Here is a 26,958-nt window from a genome sequence, read left to right as displayed (position 1 = left end):
CTGCTTCACAAACAAAATGAATGTCCCTTGGTTATCATGTTCCCACATTTAGAGGTATTTCATGTATTTTTATTCCCCTGCCTCAGGGCAAACTGTGTTCTATTTGCTAGATGTGTATATTGGTACAATTATTGGTGTTTGTACCTTTACAGTGTATGCAGCAACCACATACACTGGGATCAGGTCGGGAGGGAAAGGGTTAATTGCATTTACATGTTTATGGCCTTTGTTCCCTTTCCCGCCTTTTCAGTTTCCATTTTGCAGTTTCTCCATAGGTCGCCATTGGAGCCCCATGTAATCCTATGGAGATTTCACAGATTTGGGCCCGATACCAGAGACCTGCAGGTGGCGGCCGAGAGGAGGAGTGGAGCTTCCCCATTGAAAGTGACTGGATTAATTGTCTTTCAATGGGGATTCCTCGACGCCCGCTCTCCAAGAACGAGCTGGCAGCCAGCCAAACCGCAAAAGCGGATACAATGTCAATGAGGAGCTTTGATCACACAATTGGCGTGGGAACTAGGCTTCGGTCAAGTTCACCACCAATTAGCGTGGGAAACTTTTGTTCTAGGGCAATAAGTAAGTATAGATGTAGGATAAAGTATCTGTTGTCTAGATTTAGCATAGGTTGAACTTGATGGACCTACGTCTTTTTTCAACCTCATCTACTATGTAACTATGTAACTAGGGCATTCTTTTTGCCCCTAGCCACCCCCTCACTCGACCCCAACCGGGTCCGACAATTAATGGCGACGAGAAAGGGTCGCGCCGGCCATGAGGGTCCTACCATTGACCGCAATGGCGGAGAAAGCCGCGTGGCTTTTAAACACTAAACTGTGTAAACTGAAAACCCATAACTCCGGTTCCGTAGGAACCAGAGAGCTGGGATTTGGCCAGCATGTAGTCTCTGCTCCGGCATGACTGCATGGCAATTTCCAGTCCTCTCCCCTCAACCGACCGGAGTAGGGTTAACTTTGAAAAGTGTGGGTTGCCCATTGACTCCAATGGTAGCGGAGGTCCCATTGAATCCTATGACGCGCCGGCCCATGCATTTCCTATGGCAGCGTCAGCCCTATTGATTCCAATGGAGGTAAAAGCCGTGAGGTAAACGGCTAAGTTAAAAACTGTAAAAACCTGAAGTCCATAACTCCGGTTCTGTACAGACTAGAGAGCTGGGATTTGGCCACCATGTTGTCCTCGTTCCGGCATGACTGCATGACAAATACCGACCCCCTCTGAGCAACAGAACGAAGGCAGGTTAATTGTTTAGTTTGGATTTCTGCCATTGACTTCAATGGCAGAGAAATGCAGCTTCTGTAAAAGTGCATTTAAAGTAATTTATTATAACTCCGGTTCGGTGGGTCCCAGCGAGCTGAAAATTGGCCACCGTGTAGAATCCTCTCCGGCATTAGGATCTGGCAATTTGTAGCCCGCTCGGCCCAGCCGAACGGATTATTTTAATATATATATAATTGTGAACATATACTGTATTTGGTGTCTGGCATAAAAGCCCAGGAAAGATACTGACTCTCCAGATCCTCTTCTGGCAGACTGTGAGGCGCCATTTCTTTAGTGATGAGTTAAGAAAATGAGACCCCAAATCAGGGAATGTGCGCATGTGTCAGCTACCTGGGGGCATGTCCCAAAATGCTTCCAACGTTAGCTGGCAAAAGATAATTGGGTGCAGGTAATGGTTAACCAATACCTGGCACCCAATGTTAGGATATAGGGCTTAACTCCTATATAACTGATTGTAAGCTCTATGCCCATTGTCTTCGTCTTCGTTACAACATCTGAATGGTATATGATTGCCTGATGAATTGCCAATCCAGATCCTGATTGCTTCATTGCCCATTCCCCAAAGTAAGTGTATATATCCTGTGTGTTATTTGTATATTCTGTGTGTTCACCTTTTTCAAGGAATAAACTTTCTTTATTATATCTTAGTCGCATTCAATTGAACCCAGAGATATTTTGTGTTATATTATAACCCTGCACAAGCTACCGTGACACTGGGACGTGATCCTCCTGGGGTCTACCTCACTGGGACTGGGACGCGATCCTCCTGGTCTCAGCAGCTCTGCCCCCTCGTGCCCTGCTGGGGATGCTTAAACTCTCCTTCTTTAGCCCCTCCACCTCCGGGCAACCATTTATGTCAATCATCCCTTGGATTCACAGTCATTGACTCAAGAGCCTGTCCATCAATCACAGGTATTCTTACAAGGGGGTTACAACTCTATCTCTCTCACACTTACCCTACCTCTGTCTCTATCTCTCTCACACGTACCCTACCTCTGTCTCTATCTCTCTCACACTTACCCTATCTCTGTCTCTATCTCTCTCACACTTACCCTACCTCTGTCTCTATCTCTCTCACACTTACCCTACCTCTGTCTCTATGTCTCTCACACTTACCCTACCTCTGTCTCTATGTCTCTCACACTTACCCTACCTCTGTCTCTATCCCTCTCACACTTACCCTACCTCTGTCTCTATGTCTCTCACACTTACCCTACCTCTGTCTCTATCCCTCTCACACTTACCCTACCTCTGTCTCTATCTCTCTCACACTTACCCTACCTCTGTCTCTATCCCTCTCACACTTACCCTACCTCTGTCTCTATCTCTCTCACACTTACCCTACCTCGGTCTCTATCTCTCTCACACTTACCCTACCTCTGTCTCTATCTCTCTCACATTTACCATCTCTCTACCTGTGACTTGCCGCGGTGTGTATGGTGTGTCGGAGGGCTCAGATCTCTATATAACGTGTCTCTGTGTCACAGTTCGTACTGCGGGAGTCTCTGGCTGGCCGCGGTGTGTATGGTGTGTCGGAGGGCTCAGATCTCTGTATAACGTGTCTCTGTGTCACAGTTCGTACTGCGGGAGTCTCTGGCTGGCTGCGGTGTGTATGGTGTGTCGGAGGGCTCAGATCTCTATATAACGTGTCTCTGTGTCACAGTTCGTACTGCGGGAGTCTCTGGCTGGCCGCGGTGTGTATGGTGTGTCGGAGGGCTCAGATCTCTATATAACGTGTCTCTGTGTCACAGTTCGTACTGCGGGAGTCTCTGGCTGGCCGCGGTGTGTATGGTGTGTCGGAGGGCTCAGATCTCTGTATAACGTGTCTCTGTGTCACAGTTCGTACTGCGGGAGTCTCTGGCTGGCCGCGGTGTGTATGGTGTGTCGGAGGGCTCAGATCTCTATATAACGTGTCTCTGTGTCACAGTTCGTACTGTGGGAGTCTCTGCCTGGCCGCGGTGTGTTTGGTGTGTCGGAGGGCTCAGATCTCTATATAAAGTGTCTCTCTGTCACAGTTTGTACTGCGGGAGTCTCTGGCTGGCCGCGGTGTGTATGGTGTGTCGGAGGGCTCAGATCTCTATATAACGTGTCTCTGTGTCACAGTTCGTACTGCGGGAGTCTCTGGCTGGCCGCGGTGTGTATGGTGTGTCGGATGGCTCAGATCTCTATATAACGTGTCTCTGTGTCACAGTTCGTACTGTGGCAGTCTCTGGCTGGCCGCGGTGTGTATGGTGTGTCGGAGGGCTCAGATCTCTGTATAACGTGTCTCTGTGTCACAGTTCGTACTGCGGGAGTCTCTGGCTGGCCGCGGTGTGTATGGTGTGTCGGAGGGCTCAGATCTCTATATAACGTGTCTCTGTGTCACAGTTCGTACTGCGGGAGTCTCTGGCTGGCCGCGGTGTGTATGGTGTGTCGGATGGCTCAGATCTCTGTATAACGTGTCTCTGTGTCACAGTTCGTACTGCGGGAGTCTCTGGCTGGCCTCGGTGTGTATGGTGTGTCGGAGGGCTCAGATCTCTATATAACGTGTCTCTGTGTCACAGTTCGTACTGCGGGAGTCTCTGGCTGGCCGCAGTGTGTATGGTGTGTCGGAGGGCTCAGATCTCTATATAACGTGTCTCTGTGTCACAGTTCGTACTGTGGCAGTCTCTGGCTGGCCGCGGTGTGTATAGTGTGTCGGAGGGCTCAGATCTCTATATAACGTGTCTCTGTGTCACAGTTCGTACTGCAGGGGTCTCTGGCGGGCCGCGGTGTGTATGGTGTGTCGGAGGGCTCAGATCTCTATATAACGTGTCTCTGTGTCACAGTTCGTACTGCGGGAGTCTCTGGCTGGCCGCGGTGTGTATGGTGTGTCGGAGGGCTCAGATCTCTATATAACGTGTCTCTGTGTCACAGTTCGTACTGCGGGAGTCTCTGGCTGGCCGCGGTGTGTATGGTGTGTCGGAGGGCTCAGATCCCTATATAACGTGTCTCTGTGTCACAGTTCGTACTGCGGGAGTCTCTGGCTGGCCGCGGTGTGTATGGTGTCTCGGAGGGCTCAGATCTCTATATAACGTGTCTCTGTGTCACAGTTCGTACTGCGGGAGTCTCTGGCTGGCCGCGGTGTGTATGGTGTGTCGGATGGCTCAGATCTCTGTGTAACGTGTCTCTGTGTCACAGTTCGTACTGCGGGAGTCTCTGTCTGGCCGCGGTGTGTATGGTGTGTCGGAGGGCTCAGATCTCTGTATAACGTGTCTCTGTGTCACAGTTCGTACTGCGGGAGTCTCTGGCTGGCCGTGGTGTGTATGGTGTGTCGGAGGGCTCAGATCTCTATATAACGTGTCTCTGTGTCACAGTTCGTACTGCGGGAGTCTCTGGCTGGCCGCGGTGTGTATGGTGTGTCGGAGGGCTCAGATCTCTGTATAATGTGTCTCTGTGTCACAGTTCGTACTGCGGGAGTCTCTGGTTGGCCGCGGTGTGTATGGTGTGTCGGAGGGCTCAGATCTCTATATAACGTGTCTCTGTGTCACAGTTCGTACTGCGGGAGTCTCTGTCTGGCCGCGGTGTGTATGGTGTGTCGGAGGGCTCAGATCTCTATATAACGTGTCTCTGTGTCACAGTTCGTACTGCGGGAGTCTCTGGCTGGCCGCGGTGTGTATGGTGTGTCGGAGGGCTCAGATCTCTATATAACGTGTCTCTGTGTCACAGTTCGTACTGCGGGAGTCTCTGGCTGGCCGCGGTGTGTATGGTGTATCGGAGGGCTCAGATCTCTATATAACGTGTCTGTGTCACAGTTCGTACTGCGGGAGTCTCTGGCTGGCCGCGGTGTGTATGGTGTGTCGGAGGGCTCAGATCTCTGTATAACGTGTCTCTGTGTCACAGTTCGTACTGCGGGAGTCTCTGGCTGGCCGCGGTGTGTATGGTGTGTCGGAGGGCTCAGATCTCTATATAACGTGTCTCTGTGTCACAGTTCGTACTGCGGGAGTCTCTGTCTGGCCGCAGGGTGTATGGTGTGTCGGAGGGCTCAGATCTCTATATAATATGTCTCTGTGTCACAGTTCGTACTGCGGGAGTCTCTGGCTGGCCGCGGTGTGTATGGTGTGTCGGAGGGCTCAGATCTCTATATAACGTGTCTCTGTGTCACAGTTCGTACTGCGGGAGTCTCTGGCTGGCTGCGGTGTGTATGGTGTGTCGGAGGGCTCAGATCTCTATATAACGTGTCTCTGTGTCACAGTTCGTACTGCGGGAGTCTCTTGCTGGCCGCGGTGTGTATGGTGTGTCGGAGGGCTCAGATCTCTATATAACGTGTCTCTGTGTCACAGTTCGTACTGTGGCAGTCTCTGGCTGGCCGCGGTGTGTATGGTGTGTCGGAGGGCTCAGATCTCTATATAACGTGTCTCTGTGTCACAGTTCGTACTGCGGGAGTCTCTGGCTGGCCGCGGTGTGTATGGTGTGTCGGAGGGCTCAGATCTCTATATAACGTGTCTCTGTGTCACAGTTCGTACTGCGGGAGTCTCTGGCTGGCCGCGGTGTGTATGGTGTGTCGGAGGGCTCAGATCTCTATATAACGTGTCTCTGTGTCACAGTTCGTACTGCGGGAGTCTCTGGCTGGCCGCGGTGTGTATGGTGTGTCGGAGGGCTCAGATATCTATATAACGTGTCTCTGTGTCACAGTTCGTACTGCGGGAGTCTCTGGCTGGCCGCGGTGTGTATGGTGTGTCGGATGGCTCAGATTCTGGGGGATACGGCTGTGTATGAGAAGTATACCGCGATCCTGCACAAGGGGAAGGAGGCGTTTGAGAAGCTGCTGTGGAACGGTACGTCTGTCTTCATGGGGAACGCCACTGACCCCTCCCAAATACAGTAACCCCTTCCCTTACAGGGTGGGCTGCAAAGCACTAACTGAATACAGAGTAGTAATGTACTCCTGGTCTTTGTAGTGGGGATTGAACAGCTGCTTTTGATTAATTGGTTCAGTGTTTTCATTGAACTGTAGCAAGAAACCTGGAGTAATAAACCCTCCTAACGGGGGACTGCGTATATGGGACCGCGTATATGGGACCGCTTAACATTGGCAATTGGAAGCATCCCCTTGTTTATTTTTTACGTGTGTTATATGTTTATAATATCAACAACAATATTACTTCTCAAATCAGCATGTTTGTCACCTAAATACATTGAATATTACCCGTATAATCCGTATGTTAATCACTGTGCGGTACGGAGGGTTTGTCACCTAAATACATGGAACATTACCCGTATAATCCGTATGTTAATCACTGTGCGGTACGGAGGGTTTGTCACCTAAATACATTGAACATTACTCAAATAATCCGTATGTTAATCACTGTGCGGTACGGAGGGTTTGTCACCTAAATACATTGAACGGTACCCGTATAATCCGTATGTTAATCACTGTGAGGTACAGAGGGTTTGTCACCTAAATACATTGAACATTACCCGTATAATCTGTATGTTAATCACTGTGCGGTACGGCGTGTTTGTCACCTAAATACATTGAACATTACCCGTATAATCCGTATGTTAATCACTGAGCGGTACGGAAGGTTTGTCACCTAAATACATTGAATATTACCCGTATAATCCGTATGTTAATCACTGTGCGGTACGGAGGGTTTGTCACCTAAATACATTGAATATTACCCGTATAATCCGTATGTTAATCACTGTGCGGTACGGACGGTTTGTCACCTAAATACATGGAACATTACCCGTATAATCCGTATGTTAATCACTGTGCGGTACGGAGGGTTTGTCACCTAAATACATTGAACATTACTCAAATAATCCGTATGTTAATCACTGTGCGGTACGGAGGGTTTGTCACCTAAATACATTGAACGTTACCCGTATAATCCGTATGTTAATCACTGTGAGGTACAGAGGGTTTGTCACCTAAATACATTGAACATTACCCGTATAATCTGTATGTTAATCACTGTGCGGTACGGCGTGTTTGTCACCTAAATACATTGAACATTACCCGTATAATCCGTATGTTAATCACTGTGCGGTACGGCGTGTTTGTCACCTAAATACATTGAACATTACCCGTATAATCCGTATGTTAATCACTGAGCGGTACGGAAGGTTTGTCACCTAAATACATTGAATGTTACCCGTATAATCCGTATGTTAATCACTGTGCGGTACGGAGGGTTTGTCACCTAAATACATTGAACATTACCCATATAATCCGTATGTTAATCACTGTATGGTACGGAGGGTTTGTCACCTAAATACATTGAACATTACCCGTATAATCCGTATGTTAATCACTGAGCGGTACGGAGGGTTTGTCACCTAAATACATTGAATGTTACCCGTATAATCCGTATGTTAATCACTGTATGGTACGGAGGGTTTGTCATCTAAATACATTGAACGTTACCCGTATAATCCGTATGTTAATCACTGTATGGTACGGAGGGTTTGTCACCTAAATACATTGAACATTACCCGTATAATCCGTATGTTAATCACTGAGCGGTACGGAGGGTTTGTCACCTAAATACATTGAACATTACCCGTATAATCCGTATGTTAATCACTGTATGGTACGGAGGGTTTGTCACCTAAATACATTGAACGTTACCCGTATAATCCGTATGTTAATCACTGTGCGGTACGGAGGGTTTGTCACCTAAATACATTGAACGTTACCCGTATAATCCGTATGTTAATCACTGTGCGGTACGGAGGGTTTGTCACCTAAATACATTGAATATTACCCGTATAATCCGTATGTTAATCACTGTATGGTACGGAGGGTTTGTCACCTAAATACATTGAATATTACCCGTATAATCCGTATGTTAATCACTGTATGGTACGGAGGGTTTGTCACCTAAATACATTGAACGTTACCCGTATAATCCGTATGTTAATCACTGTGCGGTACGGAGGGTTTGTCACCTAAATACATTGAACGTTACCCGTATAATCCGTATGTTAATCACTGTGCGGTACGGAGGGTTTGTCACCTAAATACATTGAATATTACCCGTATAATCCGTATGTTAATCACTGTATGGTACGGAGGGTTTGTCACCTAAATACATTGAACATTACCCGTATAATCCGTATGTTAATCACTGTGCGGTACGGAGGGTTTGTCACCTAAATACATTGAACATTACCCGTATAATCCGTATGTTAATCACTGTATGGTACGGAGGGTTTGTCACCTAAATACATTGAATATTACCCGTATAATCCGTATGTTAATCACTGTGCGGTACGGAGGGTTTGTCACCTAAATACATTGAATATTACCCGTATAATCCGTATGTTAATCACTGTGCGGTACGGAGGGTTTGTCACCTAAATACATTGAACATTACCCGTATAATCCGTATGTTAATCACTGTGCGGTACGGAGGGTTTGTCACCTAAATACATTGAACGTTACCCGTATAATCCGTATGTTAATCACTGTGCGGTACGGAGGGTTTGTCACCTAAATACATTGAACATTACCCGTATAATCCGTATGTTAATCACTGTGAGGTACGGAGGGTTTGTCACCTAAATACATTGAACATTACCCGTATAATCCGTATGTTAATCACTGTGCGGTACGGAGGGTTTGTCACTCTTTGTCACTCTTTGTTACTCTTTGTCATACTGTGTGTTGTTGTAGCCACTTCCAGCTGCACATTACAAAGCCAGTATAACCAGCCTAAAGAGAGCTGTCTGTGAGTAGGTTACTGGCTCTGCACTTCTGTAACCAAGGCTGTGCGGAAACATCTGTGTCATATGGCAGGCATGCATTTATAGGGGTCCGTGTCATACGGCAGGCATGCATTTATAGGGGTCTGTGTCATACAGCAGGCATGCATTTATAGGGGTCCGTGCCATACGGCAGGCATGCATTTATAGGGGTCCGTGTCATACAGCAGGCATGCATTTATAGGGGTCCGTGTCATACGGCAGGCATGCATTTATAGGGGTCCGTGTCATACGGCAGACATGCATTTATAGGGGTCCGTGTCATACAGCAGGCATGCATTTATAGGGGTCCATGTCATACAGCAGGCATGCATTTATAGAGGTCTGTGTCATACAGCAGGCATGCATTTATAGGGGTCCATGTCATACAGCAGGCATGCATTTATAGGGGTCCGTGTCATACGGCAGGCATGCATTTATAGGGGTCCGTGTCATACGGCAGGCATGCATTTATAGGGGTCCGTGTCATACGGCAGGCATGCATTTATAGGGGTCTGTGTCATACAGCAGGCATGCATTTATAGGGGTCCGTGTCATACAGCAGGCATGCATTTATAGGGGTCCGTGTCATACGGCAGGCATGCATTTATAGGGGTCCGTGTCATACAGCAGGCATGCATTTATAGAGGTCCGTGTCATACAGCAGGCATGCATTTATAGGGGTCCGTGTCATACAGCAGGCATGCATTTATAGGGGTCTGTGTCATACAGCAGGCATGCATTTATAGGGGTCCGTGTCATACGGCAGGCATGCATTTATAGGGGTCCGTGTCATACAGCAGGCATGCATTTATAGGGGTCCGTGTCATACGGCAGGCATGCATTTATAGGGGTCCGTGTCATACAGCAGGCATGCATTTATAGGGGTCTGTGTCATACGGCAGGCATGCATTTATAGAGGTCCGTGTCATACAGCAGGCATGCATTTATAGGGGTCCGTGTCATACGGCAGGCATGCATTTATAGGGGTCCGTGTCATACGGCAGGCATGCATTTATAGGGGTCCGTGTCATACGGCAGGCATGCATTTATAGGGGTCCGTGTCATACGGCAGGCATGCATTTATAGGGGTCCGTGTCAAAATGGACGTGTGGGATTATATTAGGATGTGTAATATCAGTGTGTAATATCAGGGTGGGATTATATCAGTGTGTGTAATATCGGGGTGGGGTTATATTAGGATGTGTAATATCGGATTTTGGTTATATCAGGGTGGGATTATATCGAGGTGGGATTATATCGGGGTGGGGTTATATTAGGATGTGTGATATGGGGTGGGGTTATATCGGGGTGGGGTTATATCAGGATGTGTGATATCGGGGTGGGATTATATCGGGGTGGGATTATATCGAATGGGATTATATCGAATGGGATTATATCGGGGTGGGATTATATCGGGGTGGGATTATATCGGGGTGGGATTATATCGGGGTGGGATTATATCGGGATGGGATTATATCGGGGTGGGATTATATTAGGATGTGTGATATCGGGTTGGGATTATATCGGGTGGGGTTATATCAGGATGTGTTATATCGGGGTGGGGTTATATCGGGGAGGGATTTTATCGGGGTGGGGTTATATCGGGGTGGGGTTATATCGGGGTGGGGTTATATCGGGGTGGGGTTATATCGGGGTGGGGTTATATCGGGGTGGGGTTATATCGGGGTGGGGTTATATCGGGGTGGGGTTATATCGGGGTGGGGTTATATCGGGGTGGGGTTATATCGGGGTGGGGTTATATCGGGGTGGGGTTTTATCGGGGTGGGGTTTTATCGGGGTGGGGTTATATCGGGGTGGGGTTATATCGGGGTGGGGTTATATCGGGGTGGGGTTATATCGGTCACACCGTGAATGCCTCATTGTTTCACACCGAGCATTTTCCTTGTCCCAGGTAAATATTATAACTATGACTGTGGGGAGCAGTCGTATTATAACAGTGTCATGTCTGATCAGTGCGCCGGACAGTGGTTCCTGCGTGCCTGCGGCCTGGGAGAGGGCGACAGCGAGGTAAGATCTTCCCAATGCCCCACCCGCCTCTGTGCTGCTCCCCCCGCCTCTGTACTGCTCCCCCCGCCTCTGTGCTGCTCCCCCCGCCTCTGTGCTGCTCCCCCCGCCTCTGTGCTGCTCCCCCCGCCTCTGTGCTGCTCCCCCCGCCTCTGTGCTGCTCCCCCCACCTCTGTGCTGCTCCCCCGCCTCTGTGCTGCTCCCCAATCTCTTCTTCCCAATGCCCCACGCGCCTCTGTGCTGCTCCCCAATCTCTTCTTCCCAATGCCCCACGCGCCTCTGTGCTGCTCCCCAATCTCTTCTTCCCAATGCCCCACGCGCCTCTGTGCTGCTCCCCAATCTCTTCTTCCCAATGCCCCACGCCCCTCTGTGCTGCTCCCCAATCTCTTCTTCCCAGTGCCCCACCCGCCACTGTGCTGCTCCCCAATCTCTTCTTCCCAATGCCCCACGCCCCTCTGTGCTGCTCCCCAATCTCTTCTTCTCAGTGCCCCCCCGCCTCTGTGCTGCTCCCCAATCTCTTCTTCCCAGTGCTCCCCCCGCCTCTGTGCTGCTCCCCCCGCCTCTGTGCTGCTCCCCAATCTCTTCTTCCCAGTGCCCCACCCGCCTCTGTGCTGCTCCCCAATCTCTTCTTCCCAATGCCCCACCCACCTCTGTGCTGCTCCCCAATCTCTTCTTCCCAGTGCCCCACCCGCCTCTGTGCTGCTCCCCAATCTCTTCTTCCCAGTGCCCCACCCACCTCTGTGCTGCTCCCCAATCTCTTCCCAGTGCCCCACCCGCCTCTGTGCTGCTCCCCAATCTCTTCTTCCCAGTGCCCCACCCGCCTCTGTGCTGCTCCCCAATCTCTTCTTCCCAATGCCCCACCCACCTCTGTGCTGCTCCCCAATCTCTTCTTCCCAATGCCCCACCCGCCTCTGTGCTGCTCCCCAATCTCTTCTTCCCAGTGCCCCACCCGCCTCTGTGCTGCTCCCCAATCTCTTCTTCCCAGTGCCCCACCCACCTCTGTGCTGCTCCCCAATCTCTTCTTCCCAGTGCCCCACCGCCTCTGTGCTGCTCCCCAATCTCTTCTTCCCAGTGCCCCACCCGCCTCTGTGCTGCTCCCCAATCTCTTCTTCCCAGTGCCCCACCCGCCTCTGTGCTGCTCCCCAATCTCTTCTTCCCAGTGCCCCACCCGCCTCTGTGCTGCTCCCCAATCTCTTCTTCCCAGTGCCCCACCCACCTCTGTGCTGCTCCCCAATCTCTTCTTCCCAATGCCCCACCCGCCTCTGTGCTGCTCCCCAATCTCTTCTTCCCAGTGCCCCACCCGCCTCTGTGCTGCTCCCCAATCTCTTCTTCCCAGTGCCCCACCCGCCTCTGTGCTGCTCCCCAATCTCTTCTTCCCAATGCCCCACCCGCCTCTGTGCTGCTCCCCAATCTCTTCTTCCCAATGCCCCACCCGCCTCTGTGCTGCTCCCCAATCTCTTCTTCCCAATGCCCCACCCGCCTCTGTGCTGCTCCCCAATCTCTTCTTCCCAATGCCCCACCCGCCTCTGTGCTGCTCCCCAATCTCTTCTTCCCAATGCCCCACCCACCTCTGTGCTGCTCCCCAATCTCTTCTTCCCAATGCCCCACCCGCCTCTGTGCTGCTCCCCAATCTCTTCTTCCCAATGCCCCACGCGCCTCTGTGCTGCTCCCCAATCTCTTCTTCCCAGTGCCCCACCCGCCTCTGTGCTGCTCCCCAATCTCTTCCCAGTGCCCCACCCGCCTCTGTGCTGCTCCCCAATCTCTTCTTCCCAATGCCCCACCCACCTCTGTGCTGCTCCCCAATCTCTTCTTCCCAATGCCCCACGCGCCTCTGTGCTGCTCCCCAATCTCTTCTTCCCAGTGCCCCACCCGCCTCTGTGCTGCTCCCCAATCTCTTCCCAGTGCCCCACCCGCCTCTGTGCTGCTCCCCAATCTCTTCTTCCCAGTGCCCCACCCGCCTCTGTGCTGCTCCCAATCTCTTCTTCCCAGTGCCCCACCCGCCTCTGTGCTGCTCCCCAATCTCTTCTTCCCAGTGCCCCACCTGCCTCTGTGCTGCTCCCCAATCTCTTCTTCCCAATGCCCCACCCGCCTCTGTGCTGCTCCCCAATCTCTTCCCAGTGCCCCACCCACCTCTGTGCTGCTCCCAATCTCTTCTTCCCAGTGCCCCACCCGCCTCTGTGCTGCTCCCCAATCTCTTCTTCCCAATGCCCCACCCGCCTCTGTGCTGCTCCCCAATCTCTTCTTCCCAATGCCCCACCCACCTCTGTGCTGCTCCCCAATCTCTTCTTCCCAATGCCCCACGCGCCTCTGTGCTGCTCCCCAATCTCTTCTTCCCAGTGCCCCACCCGCCTCTGTGCTGCTCCCCAATCTCTTCTTCCCAGTGCCCCACCCGCCTCTGTGCTGCTCCCCAATCTCTTCTTCCCAGTGCCCCACCCGCCTCTGTGCTGCTCCCCAATCTCTTCTTCCCAATGCCCCACCCGCCTCTGTGCTGCTCCCCAATCTCTTCTTCCCAGTGCCCCACCCGCCTCTGTGCTGCTCCCCAATCTCTTCTTCCCAGTGCCCCACCCGCCTCTGTGCTGCTCCCCCCACCTCTGTGCTGCTCCCCCCGCCTCTGTGCTGCTCCCCAATCTCTTCTTCCCAGTGCCCCACCCGCCTCTGTGCTGCTCCCCAATCTCTTCTTCCCAGTGTCCCACCCGCCTCTGTGCTGCTCCCCAATCTCTTCTTCCCAGTGCCCCACCCACCTCTGTGCTGCTCCCCAATCTCTTCCCAGTGCCCCACCCGCCTCTGTGCTGCTCCCCAATCTCTTCTTCCCAGTGCCCCACCCGCCTCTGTGCTGCTCCCCAATCTCTTCTTCCCAATGCCCCACCCGCCTCTGTGCTGCTCCCCAATCTCTTCTTCCCAGTACCCCACCCACCTCTGTGCTGCTCCCCAATCTCTTCTTCCCAGTGCCCCACCCGCCTCTGTGCTGCTCCCCAATCTCTTCTTCCCAGTGCCCCACCCGCCTCTGTGCTGCTCCCCAATCTCTTCTTCCCAGTGCCCCACCCACCTCTGTGCTGCTCCCCAATCTCTTCTTCCCAGTGCCCCACCCACCTCTGTGCTGCTCCCCAATCTCTTCCCAGTGCCCCACCCGCCTCTGTGCTGCTCCCCAATCTCTTCTTCCCAGTGCCCCACCCACCTCTGTGCTGCTCCCCAATCTCTTCTTCCCAGTGCCCCACCCACCTCTGTGCTGCTCCCCAATCTCTTCCCAGTGCCCCACCCGCCTCTGTGCTGCTCCCCAATCTCTTCTTCCCAGTGCCCCACCCGCCTCTGTGCTGCTCCCCAATCTCTTCTTCCCAATGCCCCACCCGCCTCTGTGCTGCTCCCCAATCTCTTCTTCCCAATGCCCCACCCACCTCTGTGCTGCTCCCCAATCTCTTCCCAGTGCCCCACCCGCCTCTGTGCTGCTCCCCAATCTCTTCTTCCCAATGCTCACCCACCTCTGTGCTGCTCCCCAATCTCTTCTTCCCAATGCCCCACCCGCCTCTGTGCTGCTCCCCAATCTCTTCTTCCCAGTGCTCCCCCCGCCTCTGTGCTGCTCCCCAATCTCTTCTTCCCAGTGCCCCACCCGCCTCTGTGCTGCTCCCCAATCTCTTCTTCCCAGTGCCCCACCCGCCTCTGTGCTGCTCCCCAATCTCTTCTTCCCAATGCCCCACCCGCCTCTGTGCTGCTCCCCAATCTCTTCTTCCCAATGCCCCACCCACCTCTGTGCTGCTCCCCAATCTCTTCTTCCCAGTGCCCCACCCACCTCTGTGCTGCTCCCCAATCTCTTCTTCCCAATGCCCCACCCACCTCTGTGCTGCTCCCCAATCTCTTCTTCCCAATGCCCCACCCGCCTCTGTGCTGCTCCCCAATCTCTTCTTCCCAATGCCCCACCCACCTCTGTGCTGCTCCCCAATCTCTTCTTCCCAGTGCCCCACCCACCTCTGTGCTGCTCCCCAATCTCTTCTTCCCAATGCCCCACCCACCTCTGTGCTGCTCCCCAATCTCTTCTTCCCAATGCCCCACCCACCTCTGTGCTGCTCCCCAATCTCTTCTTCCCAATGCCCCACCCACCTCTGTGCTGCTCCCCAATCTCTTCTTCCCAGTGCCTCACCCGCCTCTGTGCTGCTCCCCAATCTCTTCTTCCCAGTGCCCCACCCGCCTCTGTGCTGCTCCCCAATCTCTTCTTCCCAATGCCCCACCCACCTCTGTGCTGCTCCCCAATCTCTTCTTCCCAATGCCCCACCCACCTCTGTGCTGCTCCCCAATCTCTTCTTCCCAGTGCCCCACCCACCTCTGTGCTGCTCCCCAATCTCTTCTTCCCAGTGCCCCACCCACCTCTGTGCTGCTCCCCAATCTCTTCTTCCCAGTGCCCCACCCGCCTCTGTGCTGCTCCCCAATCTCTTCTTCCCAGTGCCCCACCCACCTCTGTGCTGCTCCCAATCTCTTCTTCCCAGTGCCCCACCCGCCTCTGTGCTGCTCCCCAATCTCTTCTTCCCAATGCCCCACCCGCCTCTGTGCTGCTCCCCAATCTCTTCTTCCCAGTGCCCCACCCACCTCTGTGCTGCTCCCCAATCTCTTCTTCCCAATGCCCCACCCGCCTCTGTGCTGCTCCCCAATCTCTTCCCAGTGCCCCACCCGCCTCTGTGCTGCTCCCCAATCTCTTCTTCCCAGTGCCCCACCCGCCTCTGTGCTGCTCCCCAATCTCTTCTTCCCAATGCCCCACCCGCCTCTGTGCTGCTCCCCAATCTCTTCTTCCCAATGCCCCACCCGCCTCTGTGCTGCTCCCCAATCTCTTCTTCCCAGTGCCCCACCCGCCTCTGTGCTGCTCCCCAATCTCTTCTTCCCAATGCCCCACCCGCCTCTGTGCTGCTCCCCAATCTCTTCTTCCCAATGCCCCACCCGCCTCTGTGCTGCTCCCCAATCTCTTCTTCCCAGTGCCCCACCCGCCTCTGTGCTGCTCCCCAATCTCTTCTTCCCAATGCCCCACCCGCCTCTGTGCTGCTCCCCAATCTCTTCTTCCCAGTGCCCCACCCGCCTCTGTGCTGCTCCCCAATCTCTTCTTCCCAATGCCCCACCCACCTCTGTGCTGCTCCCCAATCTCTTCTTCCCAATGCCCCACCCGCCTCTGTGCTGCTCCCCAATCTCTTCTTCCCAGTGCCCCACCCGCCTCTGTGCTGCTCCCCAATCTCTTCTTCCCAATGCCCCACCCACCTCTGTGCTGCTCCCCAATCTCTTCTTCCCAGTGTCCCACCCGCCTCTGTGCTGCTCCCCAATCTCTTCTTCCCAGTGCCCCACCCACCTCTGTGCTGCTCCCCAATCTCTTCTTCCTAGTGCCCCACCCGCCTCTGTGCTGCTCCCCAATCTCTTCTTCCCAGTGCCCCACCCACCTCTGTGCTGCTCCCCAATCTCTTCTTCCCAGTGCCCCACCCGCCTCTGTGCTGCTCCCCAATCTCTTCCCAGTGCCCCACCCGCCTCTGTGCTGCTCCCCAATCTCTTCTTCCCAGTGCCCCACCCACCTCTGTGCTGCTCCCCAATCTCTTCTCAGTGCCCCACCCGCCTCTGTGCTGCTCCCCAATCTCTTCTTCCCAATGCCCCACCCGCCTCTGTGCTGCTCCCCAATCTGTTCTTCCCAATGCCCCACCCGCCTCTGTGCTGCTCCCCAATCTCTTCCCAGTGCCCCACCCGCCTCTGTGCTGCTACCCAATCTCTTCTTCCCAGTGCCCCACCCGCCTCTGTGCTGCTCCCCAATCTCTTCTTCCCAGTGCCCCACCCGCCTCTGTGCTGCTCCCCAATCTCTTCTTCCCAGTGCCCCACCCGCCTCTGTGCTGCTCCCCAATCTCTTCTTCCCAATGCCCCACCCACCTCTGTGCTGCTCCCCAATCTCTTCCCAATGCCCCACCCACCTCTGTGCTGCTCCCCAATCTCTTCTTCCCAATGCCCCACCCGCCTCTGTGCTGCTCCCCAATCTCTTCTTCCCAATGCCCCACCCGCCTCTGTGCTGCTCCCCAATCTCTTCTTCCCAATGCCCCACCCACCTCTGTGCTGCTCCCCAATCTCTTCTTCCCAGTGCCCCACCCGCCTCTGTGCTGCTCCCCAATCTCTTCTTCCCAATGCCCCACCCACCTCTGTGCTGCTCCCCAATCTCTTCTTCCCAGTACCCCACCCGCCTCTGTGCTGCTCCCCAATCTCTTCTTCCCAGTGCCCCACCCGCCTCTGTGCTGCTCCCCAATCTCTTCTTCCCAGTGCCCCACCCGCCTCTGTGCTGCTCCCCAATCTCTTCTTCCCAGTGCCCCACCCGCCTCTGTGCTGCTCCCCAATCTCTTCTTCCCAGTGCCCCACCCGCCTCTGTGCTGCTCCCCAATCTCTTCTTCCCAGTGCCCCACCCGCCTCTGTGCTGCTCCCCAATCTCTTCTTCCCAGTGCCCCACCCGCCTCTGTGCTGCTCCCCAATCTCTTCTTCCCAGTGCCCCACCCGCCTCTGTGCTGCTCCCCAATCTCTTCTTCCCAGTGCCCCACCCGCCTCTGTGCTGCTCCCCAATCTCTTCTTCCCAGTGCCCCACCCGCCTCTGTGCTGCTCCCCAATCTCTTCTTCCCAATGCCCCACCCACCTCTGTGCTGCTCCCCAATCTCTTCTTCCCAATGCCCCACCCACCTCTGTGCTGCTCCCCAATCTCTTCTTCCCAGTGCTCCACCCGCCTCTGTGCTGCTCCCCAATCTCTTCTTCCCAGTGCCCCACCCGCCTCTGTGCTGCTCCCCAATCTCTTCTTCCCAGTACCCCACCCGCCTCTGTGCTGCTCCCCAATCTCTTCTTCCCAGTGCCCCACCCGCCTCTGTGCTGCTCCCAATCTCTTCTTCCCAATGCCCCACCCGCCTCTGTGCTGCTCCCCAATCTCTTCTTCCCAGTGCCCCACCCGCCTCTGTGCTGCTCCCCAATCTCTTCCCAGTGCCCCACCCACCTCTGTGCTGCTCCCCAATCTCTTCTTCCCAGTGTCCCACCCGCCTCTGTGCTGCTCCCCAATCTCTTCTTCCCAATGCCCCACCCGCCTCTGTGCTGCTCCCCAATCTCTTCTTCCCAGTGCCCCACCCGCCTCTGTGCTGCTCCCCAATCTCTTCCCAGTGCCCCACCCACCTCTGTGCTGCTCCCCAATTTCTTCTTCCCAGTGCCCCACCCACCTCTGTGCTGCTCCCCAATCTCTTCCCAGTGCCCCACCCGCCTCTGTGCTGCTCCCCAATCTCTTCTTCCCAGTGCCCCACCCACCTCTGTGCTGCTCCCCAATCTCTTCCCAGTGCCCCACCCACCTCTGTGCTGCTCCCCAATCTCTTCTTCCCAGTGCTCCACCCACCTCTGTGCTGCTCCCCAATCTCTTCTTCCCAATGCCCCACCCGCCTCTGTGCTGCTCCCCAATCTCTTCTTCCCAGTGCCCCACCCGCCTCTGTGCTGCTCCCAATCTCTTCTTCCCAATGCCCCACCCACCTCTGTGCTGCTCCCCAATCTCTTCTTCCCAGTGCCCCACGCGCCTCTGTGCTGCTCCCCAATCTCTTCTTCCCAGTGCCCCACCCACCTCTGTGCTGCTCCCCAATCTCTTCTTCCCAATGCCCCACCCGCCTCTGTGCTGCTCCCAATCTCTTCTTCCCAGTGCCCCACCCACCTCTGTGCTGCTCCCCAATCTCTTCTTCCCAGTGCCCCACCCACCTCTGTGCTGCTCCCAATCTCTTCTTCCCAGTGTCCCACCCGCCTCTGTGCTGCTCCCCAATCTCTTCTTCCCAATGCCCCACCCACCTCTGTGCTGCTCCCCAATTTCTTCTTCCCAGTGCCCCACCCACCTCTGTGCTGCTCCCCAATCTCTTCCCAGTGCCCCACCCGCCTCTGTGCTGCTCCCCAATCTCTTCTTCCCAGTGCCCCACCCGCCTCTGTGCTGCTCCCCAATCTCTTCCCAGTGCCCCACCCGCCTCTGTGCTGCTCCCCAATCTCTTCTTCCCAGTGCCCCACCCGCCTCTGTGCTGCTCCCCAATCTCTTCTTCCCAATGCCCCACCCGCCTCTGTGCTGCTCCCCAATCTCTTCTTCCCAATGCCCCACCCGCCTCTGTGCTGCTCCCCAATCTCTTCTTCCCAGTGCCCCACGCGCCTCTGTGCTGCTCCCCAATCTCTTCTTCCCAGTGCCCCACCCGCCTCTGTGCTGCTCCCCAATCTCTTCTTCCCAGTGCCCCACCCGCCTCTGTGCTGCTCCCCAATCTCTTCTTCCCAGTGCCCCACCCGCCTCTGTGCTGCTCCCCAATCTCTTCTTCCCAATGCCCCACCCACCTCTGTGCTGCTCCCCAATCTCTTCTTCCCAATGCCCCACCCGCCTCTGTGCTGCTCCCCAATCTCTTCTTCCCAGTGCCCCACCCGCCTCTGTGCTGCTCCCCAATCTCTTCTTCCCAATGCCCCACCCGCCTCTGTGCTGCTCCCCAATCTCTTCTTCCCAGTGCCCCACCCACCTCTGTGCTGCTCCCCAATCTCTTCTTCCCAGTGCCCCACCCGCCTCTGTGCTGCTCCCCAATCTCTTCTTCCCAGTGCCCCACCCACCTCTGTGCTGCTCCCCAATCTCTTCCCAATGCCCCACCCACCTCTGTGCTGCTCCCCAATCTCTTCTTCCCAATGCCCCACCCACCTCTGTGCTGCTCCCCAATCTCTTCTTCCCAGTGCCCCACCCGCCTCTGTGCTGCTCCCCAATCTCTTCCCAGTGCCCCACCCGCCTCTGTGCTGCTCCCCAATCTCTTCTTCCCAGTGCCCCACCCACCTCTGTGCTGCTCCCCAATCTCTTCTCAGTGCCCCACCCGCCTCTGTGCTGCTCCCCAATCTCTTCTTCCCAATGCCCCACCCGCCTCTGTGCTGCTCCCCAATCTCTTCTTCCCAATGCCCCACCCGCCTCTGTGCTGCTCCCCAATCTCTTCTTCCCAATGCCCCACCCACCTCTGTGCTGCTCCCCAATCTCTTCTTCCCAGTGCCCCACCCACCTCTGTGCTGCTCCCCAATCTCTTCTTCCCAGTGCCCCACCCACCTCTGTGCTGCTCCCCAATCTCTTCTTCCCAGTGCCCCACCCGCCTCTGTGCTGCTCCCCAATCTCTTCTTCCCAGTGCCCCACCTGCCTCTGTGCTGCTCCCCAATCTCTTCTTCCCAGTGCCCCACCCGCCTCTGTGCTGCTCCCCAATCTCTTCTTCCCAGTGCCCCACCCACCTCTGTGCTGCTCCCCAATCTCTTCTTCCCAATGCCCCACCCGCCTCTGTGCTGCTCCCCAATCTCTTCTTCCCAGTGCCCCACCCGCCTCTGTGCTGCTCCCCAATCTCTTCTTCCCAGTGCCCCACCTGCCTCTGTGCTGCTCCCCAATCTCTTCTTCCCAGTGCCCCACCCGCCTCTGTGCTGCTCCCCAATCTCTTCTTCCCAGTGCTCCACCCGCCTCTGTGCTGCTCCCCAATCTCTTCTTCCCAGTGCTCCCCCCGCCTCTGTGCTGCTCCCCAATCTCTTCTTCCCAATGCCCCACCCACCTCTGTGCTGCTCCCCAATCTCTTCTTCCCAATGCCCCACCCACCTCTGTGCTGCTCCCCAATCTCTTCTTCCCAGTGCCCCACCCACCTCTGTGCTGCTCCCCAATCTCTTCTTCCCAATGCCCCACCCGCCTCTGTGCTGCTCCCCAATCTCTTCTTCCCAGTGCCCCACCCACCTCTGTGCTGCTCCCCAATCTCTTCTTCCCAATGCCCCACCCGCCTCTGTGCTGCTCCCCAATCTCTTCTTCCCAGTGCCCCACCCGCCTCTGTGCTGCTCCCCAATCTCTTCTTCCCAGTGCCCCACCCGCCTCTGTGCTGCTCCCCAATCTCTTCTTCCCAGTGCCCCACCCACCTCTGTGCTGCTCCCCAATCTCTTCTTCCCTGTGCCCCACCCGCCTCTGTGCTGCTCCCCAATCTCTTCTTCCCAGTGCCCCACCCGCCTCTGTGCTGCTCCCCAATCTCTTCTTCCCAGTGCCCCACCCGCCTCTGTGCTGCTCCCCAATCTCTTCTTCCCAATGCCCCACCCGCCTCTGTGCTGCTCCCCAATCTCTTCTTCCCAGTGCCCCACCCGCCTCTGTGCTGCTCCCCAATCTCTTCTTCCCTGTGCCCCACCCGCCTCTGTGCTGCTCCCCAATCTCTTCTTCCCAGTGCCCCACCCGCCTCTGTGCTGCTCCCCAATCTCTTCTTCCCAATGCCCCACCCGCCTCTGTGCTGCTCCCCAATCTCTTCTTCCCAGTGCCCCACCCGCCTCTGTGCTGCTCCCCAATCTCTTCTTCCCAATGCCCCACCCGCCTCTGTGCTGCTCCCCAATCTCTTCTTCCCAGTGCCCCACCCGCCTCTGTGCTGCTCCCCAATCTCTTCTTCCCAATGCCCCACCCGCCTCTGTGCTGCTCCCCAATCTCTTCTTCCCAGTGCCCCACCCGCCTCTGTGCTGCTCCCCAATCTCTTCTTCCCAGTGCCCCACCCGCCTCTGTGCTGCTCCCCAATCTCTTCTTCCCAGTGCCCCACCCGCCTCTGTGCTGCTCCCCAATCTCTTCTTCCCAATGCCCCACCCGCCTCTGTGCTGCTCCCCAATCTCTTCTTCCCAATGCCCCACCCGCCTCTGTGCTGCTCCCCAATCTCTTCTTCCCAGTGCCCCACCCGCCTCTGTGCTGCTCCCCAATCTCTTCTTCCCAATGCCCCACCCGCCTCTGTGCTGCTCCCCAATCTCTTCTTCCCAATGCCCCACCCACCTCTGTGCTGCTCCCCAATCTCTTCTTCCCAATGCCCCACCCGCCTCTGTGCTGCTCCCCAATCTCTTCTTCCCAATGCCCCACCCGCCTCTGTGCTGCTCCCCAATCTCTTCTTCCCAGTGCCCCACCCACCTCTGTGCTGCTCCCCAATCTCTTCTTCCCAGTGCCCCACCCACCTCTGTGCTGCTCCCCAATCTCTTCTTCCCAGTGCCCCACCCGCCTCTGTGCTGCTCCCAATCTCTTCTTCCCAGTGCCCCACCCGTCTCTGTGCTGCTCCCCAATCTCTTCTTCCCAATGCCCCACCCGCCTCTGTGCTGCTCCCCAATCTCTTCTTCCCAGTGCCCCACCCGCCTCTGTGCTGCTCCCCAATCTCTTCTTCCCAATGCCCCACCCACCTCTGTGCTGCTCCCCAATCTCTTCTTCCCAGTGCCCCACGCCCCTCTGTGCTGCTCCCCAATCTCTTCTTCCCAGTGCCCCACCCACCTCTGTGCTGCTCCCCAATCTCTTCTTCCCAGTGCCCCACGCGCCTCTGTGCTGCTCCCCAATCTCTTCTTCCCAGTGCCCCACCCGCCTCTGTGCTGCTCCCCAATCTCTTCTTCCCAGTGCCCCACCCGCCTCTGTGCTGCTCCCCAATCTCTTCTTCCCAATGCCCCACCCACCTCTGTGCTGCTCCCCAATCTCTTCTTCCCAATGCCCCACCCGCCTCTGTGCTGCTCCCCAATCTCTTCTTCCCAGTGCCCCACCCACCTCTGTGCTGCTCCCCAATCTCTTCTTCCCAATGCCCCACCCACCTCTGTGCTGCTCCCCAATCTCTTCTTCCCAGTGCCCCACCCACCTCTGTGCTGCTCCCCAATCTCTTCTTCCCAATGCCCCACCCGCCTCTGTGCTGCTCCCCAATCTCTTCTTCCCAATGCCCCACCCACCTCTGTGCTGCTCCCCAATCTCTTCCCAGTGCCCCACCCACCTCTGTGCTGCTCCCCAATCTCTTCTTCCCAGTGCCCCACCCGCCTCTGTGCTGCTCCCCAATCTCTTCTTCCCAGTGCCCCACCCACCTCTGTGCTGCTCCCCAATCTCTTCTTCCCAGTGCCCCACCCGCCTCTGTGCTGCTCCCCAATCTCTTCTTCCCAGTGCCCCACCCACCTCTGTGCTGCTCCCCAATCTCTTCTTCCCAATGCCCCACCCACCTCTGTGCTGCTCCCCAATCTCTTCTTCCCAGTGCCCCACCCACCTCTGTGCTGCTCCCCAATCTCTTCTTCCCAATGCCCCACCCGCCTCTGTGCTGCTCCCCAATCTCTTCTTCCCAGTGCCCCACCCACCTCTGTGCTGCTCCCCAATCTCTTCTTCCCAATGCCCCACCCACCTCTGTGCTGCTCCCCAATCTCTTCTTCCCAGTGCCCCACCCGCCTCTGTGCTGCTCCCCAATCTCTTCTTCCCAGTGCCCCACCCACCTCTGTGCTGCTCCCCAATCTCTTCTTCCCAGTGCCCCACCCGCCTCTGTGCTGCTCCCCAATCTCTTCTTCCCAGTGCCCCACCCACCTCTGTGCTGCTCCCCAATCTCTTCTTCCCAGTGCCCCACCCACCTCTGTGCTGCTCCCCAATCTCTACTTCCCAGTGCCCCACCCACCTCTGTGCTGCTCCCCAATCTCTTCTTCCCAATGCCCCACCGCCTCTGTGCTGCTCCCAATCTCTTCTTCCCAGTGCCCCACCCGCCTCTGTGCTGCTCCCAATCTCTTCTTCCCAGTGCCCCACCCACCTCTGTGCTGCTCCCCAATCTCTTCTTCCCAATGCCCCACCCGTCTCTGTGCTGCTCCCCAATCTCTTCTTCCCAATGCCCCACCCGCCTCTGTGCTGCTCCCCAATCTCTTCTTCCCAGTGCCCCACCCGTCTCTGTGCTGCTCCCCAATCTCTTCTTCCCAATGCCCCACCCGCCTCTGTGCTGCTCCCCAATCTCTTCTTCCCAATGCCCCACCCGCCTCTGTGCTGCTCCCAATCTCTTCTTCCCAGTGCCCCACCCGCCTCTGTGCTGCTCCCCAATCTCTTCTTCCCAGTGCCCCACCCGCCTCTGTGCTGCTCCCCAATCTCTTCTTCCCAGTGCCCCACCCGCCTCTGTGCTGCTCCCCAATCTCTTCTTCCCAATGCCCCACCCGCCTCTGTGCTGCTCCCCAATCTCTTCTTCCCAGTGCCCCACCCGCCTCTGTGCTGCTCCCCAATCTCTTCTTCCCAATGTCCCACCCGCCTCTGTGCTGCTCCCCAATCTCTTCTTCCCAGTGCCCCACCCGCCTCTGTGCTGCTCCCCAATCTCTTCTTCCCAATGCCCCACCCGCCTCTGTGCTGCTCCCCAATCTCTTCCCAGTGCCCCACCCACCTCTGTGCTGCTCCCCAATCTCTTCTTCCCAGTGCCCCACCCGCCTCTGTGCTGCTCCCCAATCTCTTCTTCCCAGTGCCCCACCCACCTCTGTGCTGCTCCCCAATCTCTTCTTCCCAGTGCCCCACCCGCCTCTGTGCTGCTCCCCAATCTCTTCTTCCCAGTGCCCCACCCGCCTCTGTGCTGCTCCCCAATCTCTTCTTCCCAATGCCCCACCCGCCTCTGTGCTGCTCCCCAATCTCTTCTTCCCAGTGCCCCACCCGCCTCTGTGCTGCTCCCCAATCTCTTCTTCCCAATGCCCCACCCGCCTCTGTGCTGCTCCCCAATCTCTTCTTCCCAGTGCCCCACCCGCCTCTGTGCTGCTCCCCAATCTCTTCTTCCCAGTGCCCCACCCGCCTCTGTGCTGCTCCCCAATCTCTTCTTCCCAGTGCCCCACCCGCCTCTGTGCTGCTCCCCAATCTCTTCTTCCCAGTGCCCCACCCGCCTCTGTGCTGCTCCCCAATCTCTTCTTCCCAGTGCCCCACCCGCCTCTGTGCTGCTCCCCAATCTCTTCTTCCCAGTGCCCCACGCGCCTCTGTGCTGCTCCCCAATCTCTTCTTCCCAATGCCCCACCCGCCTCTGTGCTGCTCCCCAATCTCTTCCCAGTGCCCCACCCGCCTCTGTGCTGCTCCCCAATCTCTTCTTCCCAGTGCCCCACCCGCCTCTGTGCTGCTCCCCAATCTCTTCTTCCCAATGCCCCACCCGCCTCTGTGCTGCTCCCCAATCTCTTCCCAGTGCCCCACCCACCTCTGTGCTGCTCCCCAATCTCTTCTTCCCAGTGCCCCACCCGCCTCTGTGCTGCTCCCCAATCTCTTCTTCCCAATGCCCCACCCGCCTCTGTGCTGCTCCCCAATCTCTTCTTCCCAGTGCCCCACCCGCCTCTGTGCTGCTCCCCAATCTCTTCTTCCCAGTGCCCCACCCACCTCTGTGCTGCTCCCCAATCTCTTCTTCCCAGTGCCCCACCCACCTCTGTGCTGCTCCCCAATCTCTTCTTCCCAGTGTCCCACGCGCCTCTGTGCTGCTCCCCAATCTCTTCTTCCCAGTGCCCCACCCACCTCTGTGCTGCTCCCCAATCTCTTCTTCCCAGTGCCCCACCCGCCTCTGTGCTGCTCCCCAATCTCTTCTTCCCAATGCCCCACCCGCCTCTGTGCTGCTCCCCAATCTCTTCTTCCCAGTGCCCCACCCACCTCTGTGCTGCTCCCCAATCTCTTCTTCCCAATGCCCCACCCGCCTCTGTGCTGCTCCCCAATCTCTTCTTCCCAGTGCCCCACCCGCCTCTGTGCTGCTCCCCAATCTCTTCTTCCCAATGCCCCACCCGCCTCTGTGCTGCTCCCCAATCTCTTCTTCCCAGTGCCCCACCCACCTCTGTGCTGCTCCCCAATCTCTTCTTCCCAATGCCCCACCCACCTCTGTGCTGCTCCCCAATCTCTTCTTCCCAGTGCCCCACCCGCCTCTGTGCTGCTCCCCAATCTCTTCTTCCCAGTGCCCCACCCGCCTCTGTGCTGCTCCCCAATCTCTTCTTCCCAGTGCCCCACCCACCTCTGTGCTGCTCCCCAATCTCTTCTTCCCAATGCCCCACCCACCTCTGTGCTGCTCCCCCCGCCTCTGTGCTGCTCCCCCCGCCTCTGTGCTGCTCCCCAATCTCTTCTTCCCAGTGCCCCACCCGCCTCTGTGCTGCTCCCCAATCTCTTCTTCCCAGTGCCCCACCCACCTCTGTGCTGCTCCCCAATCTCTTCTTCCCAGTGCCCCACCCGCCTCTGTGCTGCTCCCCAATATCTTCTTCCCAGTGCCCCACCGCCTCTGTGCTGCTCCCCAATCTCTTCTTCCCAATGCCCCACCCGCCTCTGTGCTGCTCCCCAATCTCTTCTTCCCAATGCCCCACCCACCTCTGTGCTGCTCCCCCCGCCTCTGTGCTGCTCCCCCCGCCTCTGTGCTGCTCCCCAATCTCTTCTTCCCAGTGCCCCACCCGCCTCTGTGCTGCTCCCCAATCTCTTCTTCCCAATGCCCCACCCACCTCTGTGCTGCTCCCCAATCTCTTCTTCCCAGTGCCCCACCGCCTCTGTGCTGCTCCCCAATCTCTTCTTCCCAGTGCCCCACCCGCCTCTGTGCTGCTCCCCAATCTCTTCTTCCCAGTGCCCCACCCGCCTCTGTGCTGCTCCCCAATCTCTTCTTCCCAATGCCCCACCCGCCTCTGTGCTGCTCCCCAATCTCTTCTTCCCAGTGCCCCACCCGCCTCTGTGCTGCTCCCCAATCTCTTCTTCCCAATGTCCCACCCGCCTCTGTGCTGCTCCCCAGTGCCCCACCCACCTCTGTGCTGCTCCCAATCTCTTCTTCCCAGTGCCCCACCCGCCTCTGTGCTGCTCCCCAATCTCTTCTTCCCAATGCCCCACCCGCCTCTGTGCTGCTCCCCAATCTCTTCTTCCCAGTGCCCCACGCGCCTCTGTGCTGCTCCCCAATCTCTTCTTCCCAGTGCCCCACCCGCCTCTGTGCTGCTCCCCAATCTCTTCTTCCCAATGTCCCACCCGCCTCTGTGCTGCTCCCCAATCTCTTCTTCCCAGTGCCCCACCCACCTCTGTGCTGCTCCCCAATCTCTTCTTCCCAGTGCCCCACCCGCCTCTGTGCTGCTCCCCAATCTCTTCTTCCCAGTGCCCCACCCGCCTCTGTGCTGCTCCCCAATCTCTTCTTCCCAGTGCCCCACCCGCCTCTGTGCTGCTCCCCAATCTCTTCTTCCCAGTGCCCCACC

General features: G+C 56.5%; 1 protein-coding gene across 3 annotated transcripts in view; it reads left to right on the top strand.

Moving 5' to 3' along the window:
* Positions 1–26,958, top strand: part of GBA2 (glucosylceramidase beta 2) — a 364,366-nt gene that overhangs the window by 329,563 nt on the left and 7,845 nt on the right. For all 3 annotated transcript variants that reach the window (XM_075573274.1, XM_075573185.1, XM_075573361.1), the window contains 2 exons: positions 5,950–6,092; positions 10,922–11,037. In XM_075573274.1, the coding sequence (XP_075429389.1) occupies positions 5,950–6,092; positions 10,922–11,037 (259 nt within the window). The remainder of the gene's footprint in view (positions 1–5,949; positions 6,093–10,921; positions 11,038–26,958) is intronic.

This window comes from Ascaphus truei, chromosome 1, assembly GCF_040206685.1.
Source record: "Ascaphus truei isolate aAscTru1 chromosome 1, aAscTru1.hap1, whole genome shotgun sequence".
NCBI lineage: Eukaryota > Metazoa > Chordata > Amphibia > Anura > Ascaphidae > Ascaphus > Ascaphus truei.
This window is presented reverse-complemented; position numbering and strand designations above follow the sequence as displayed.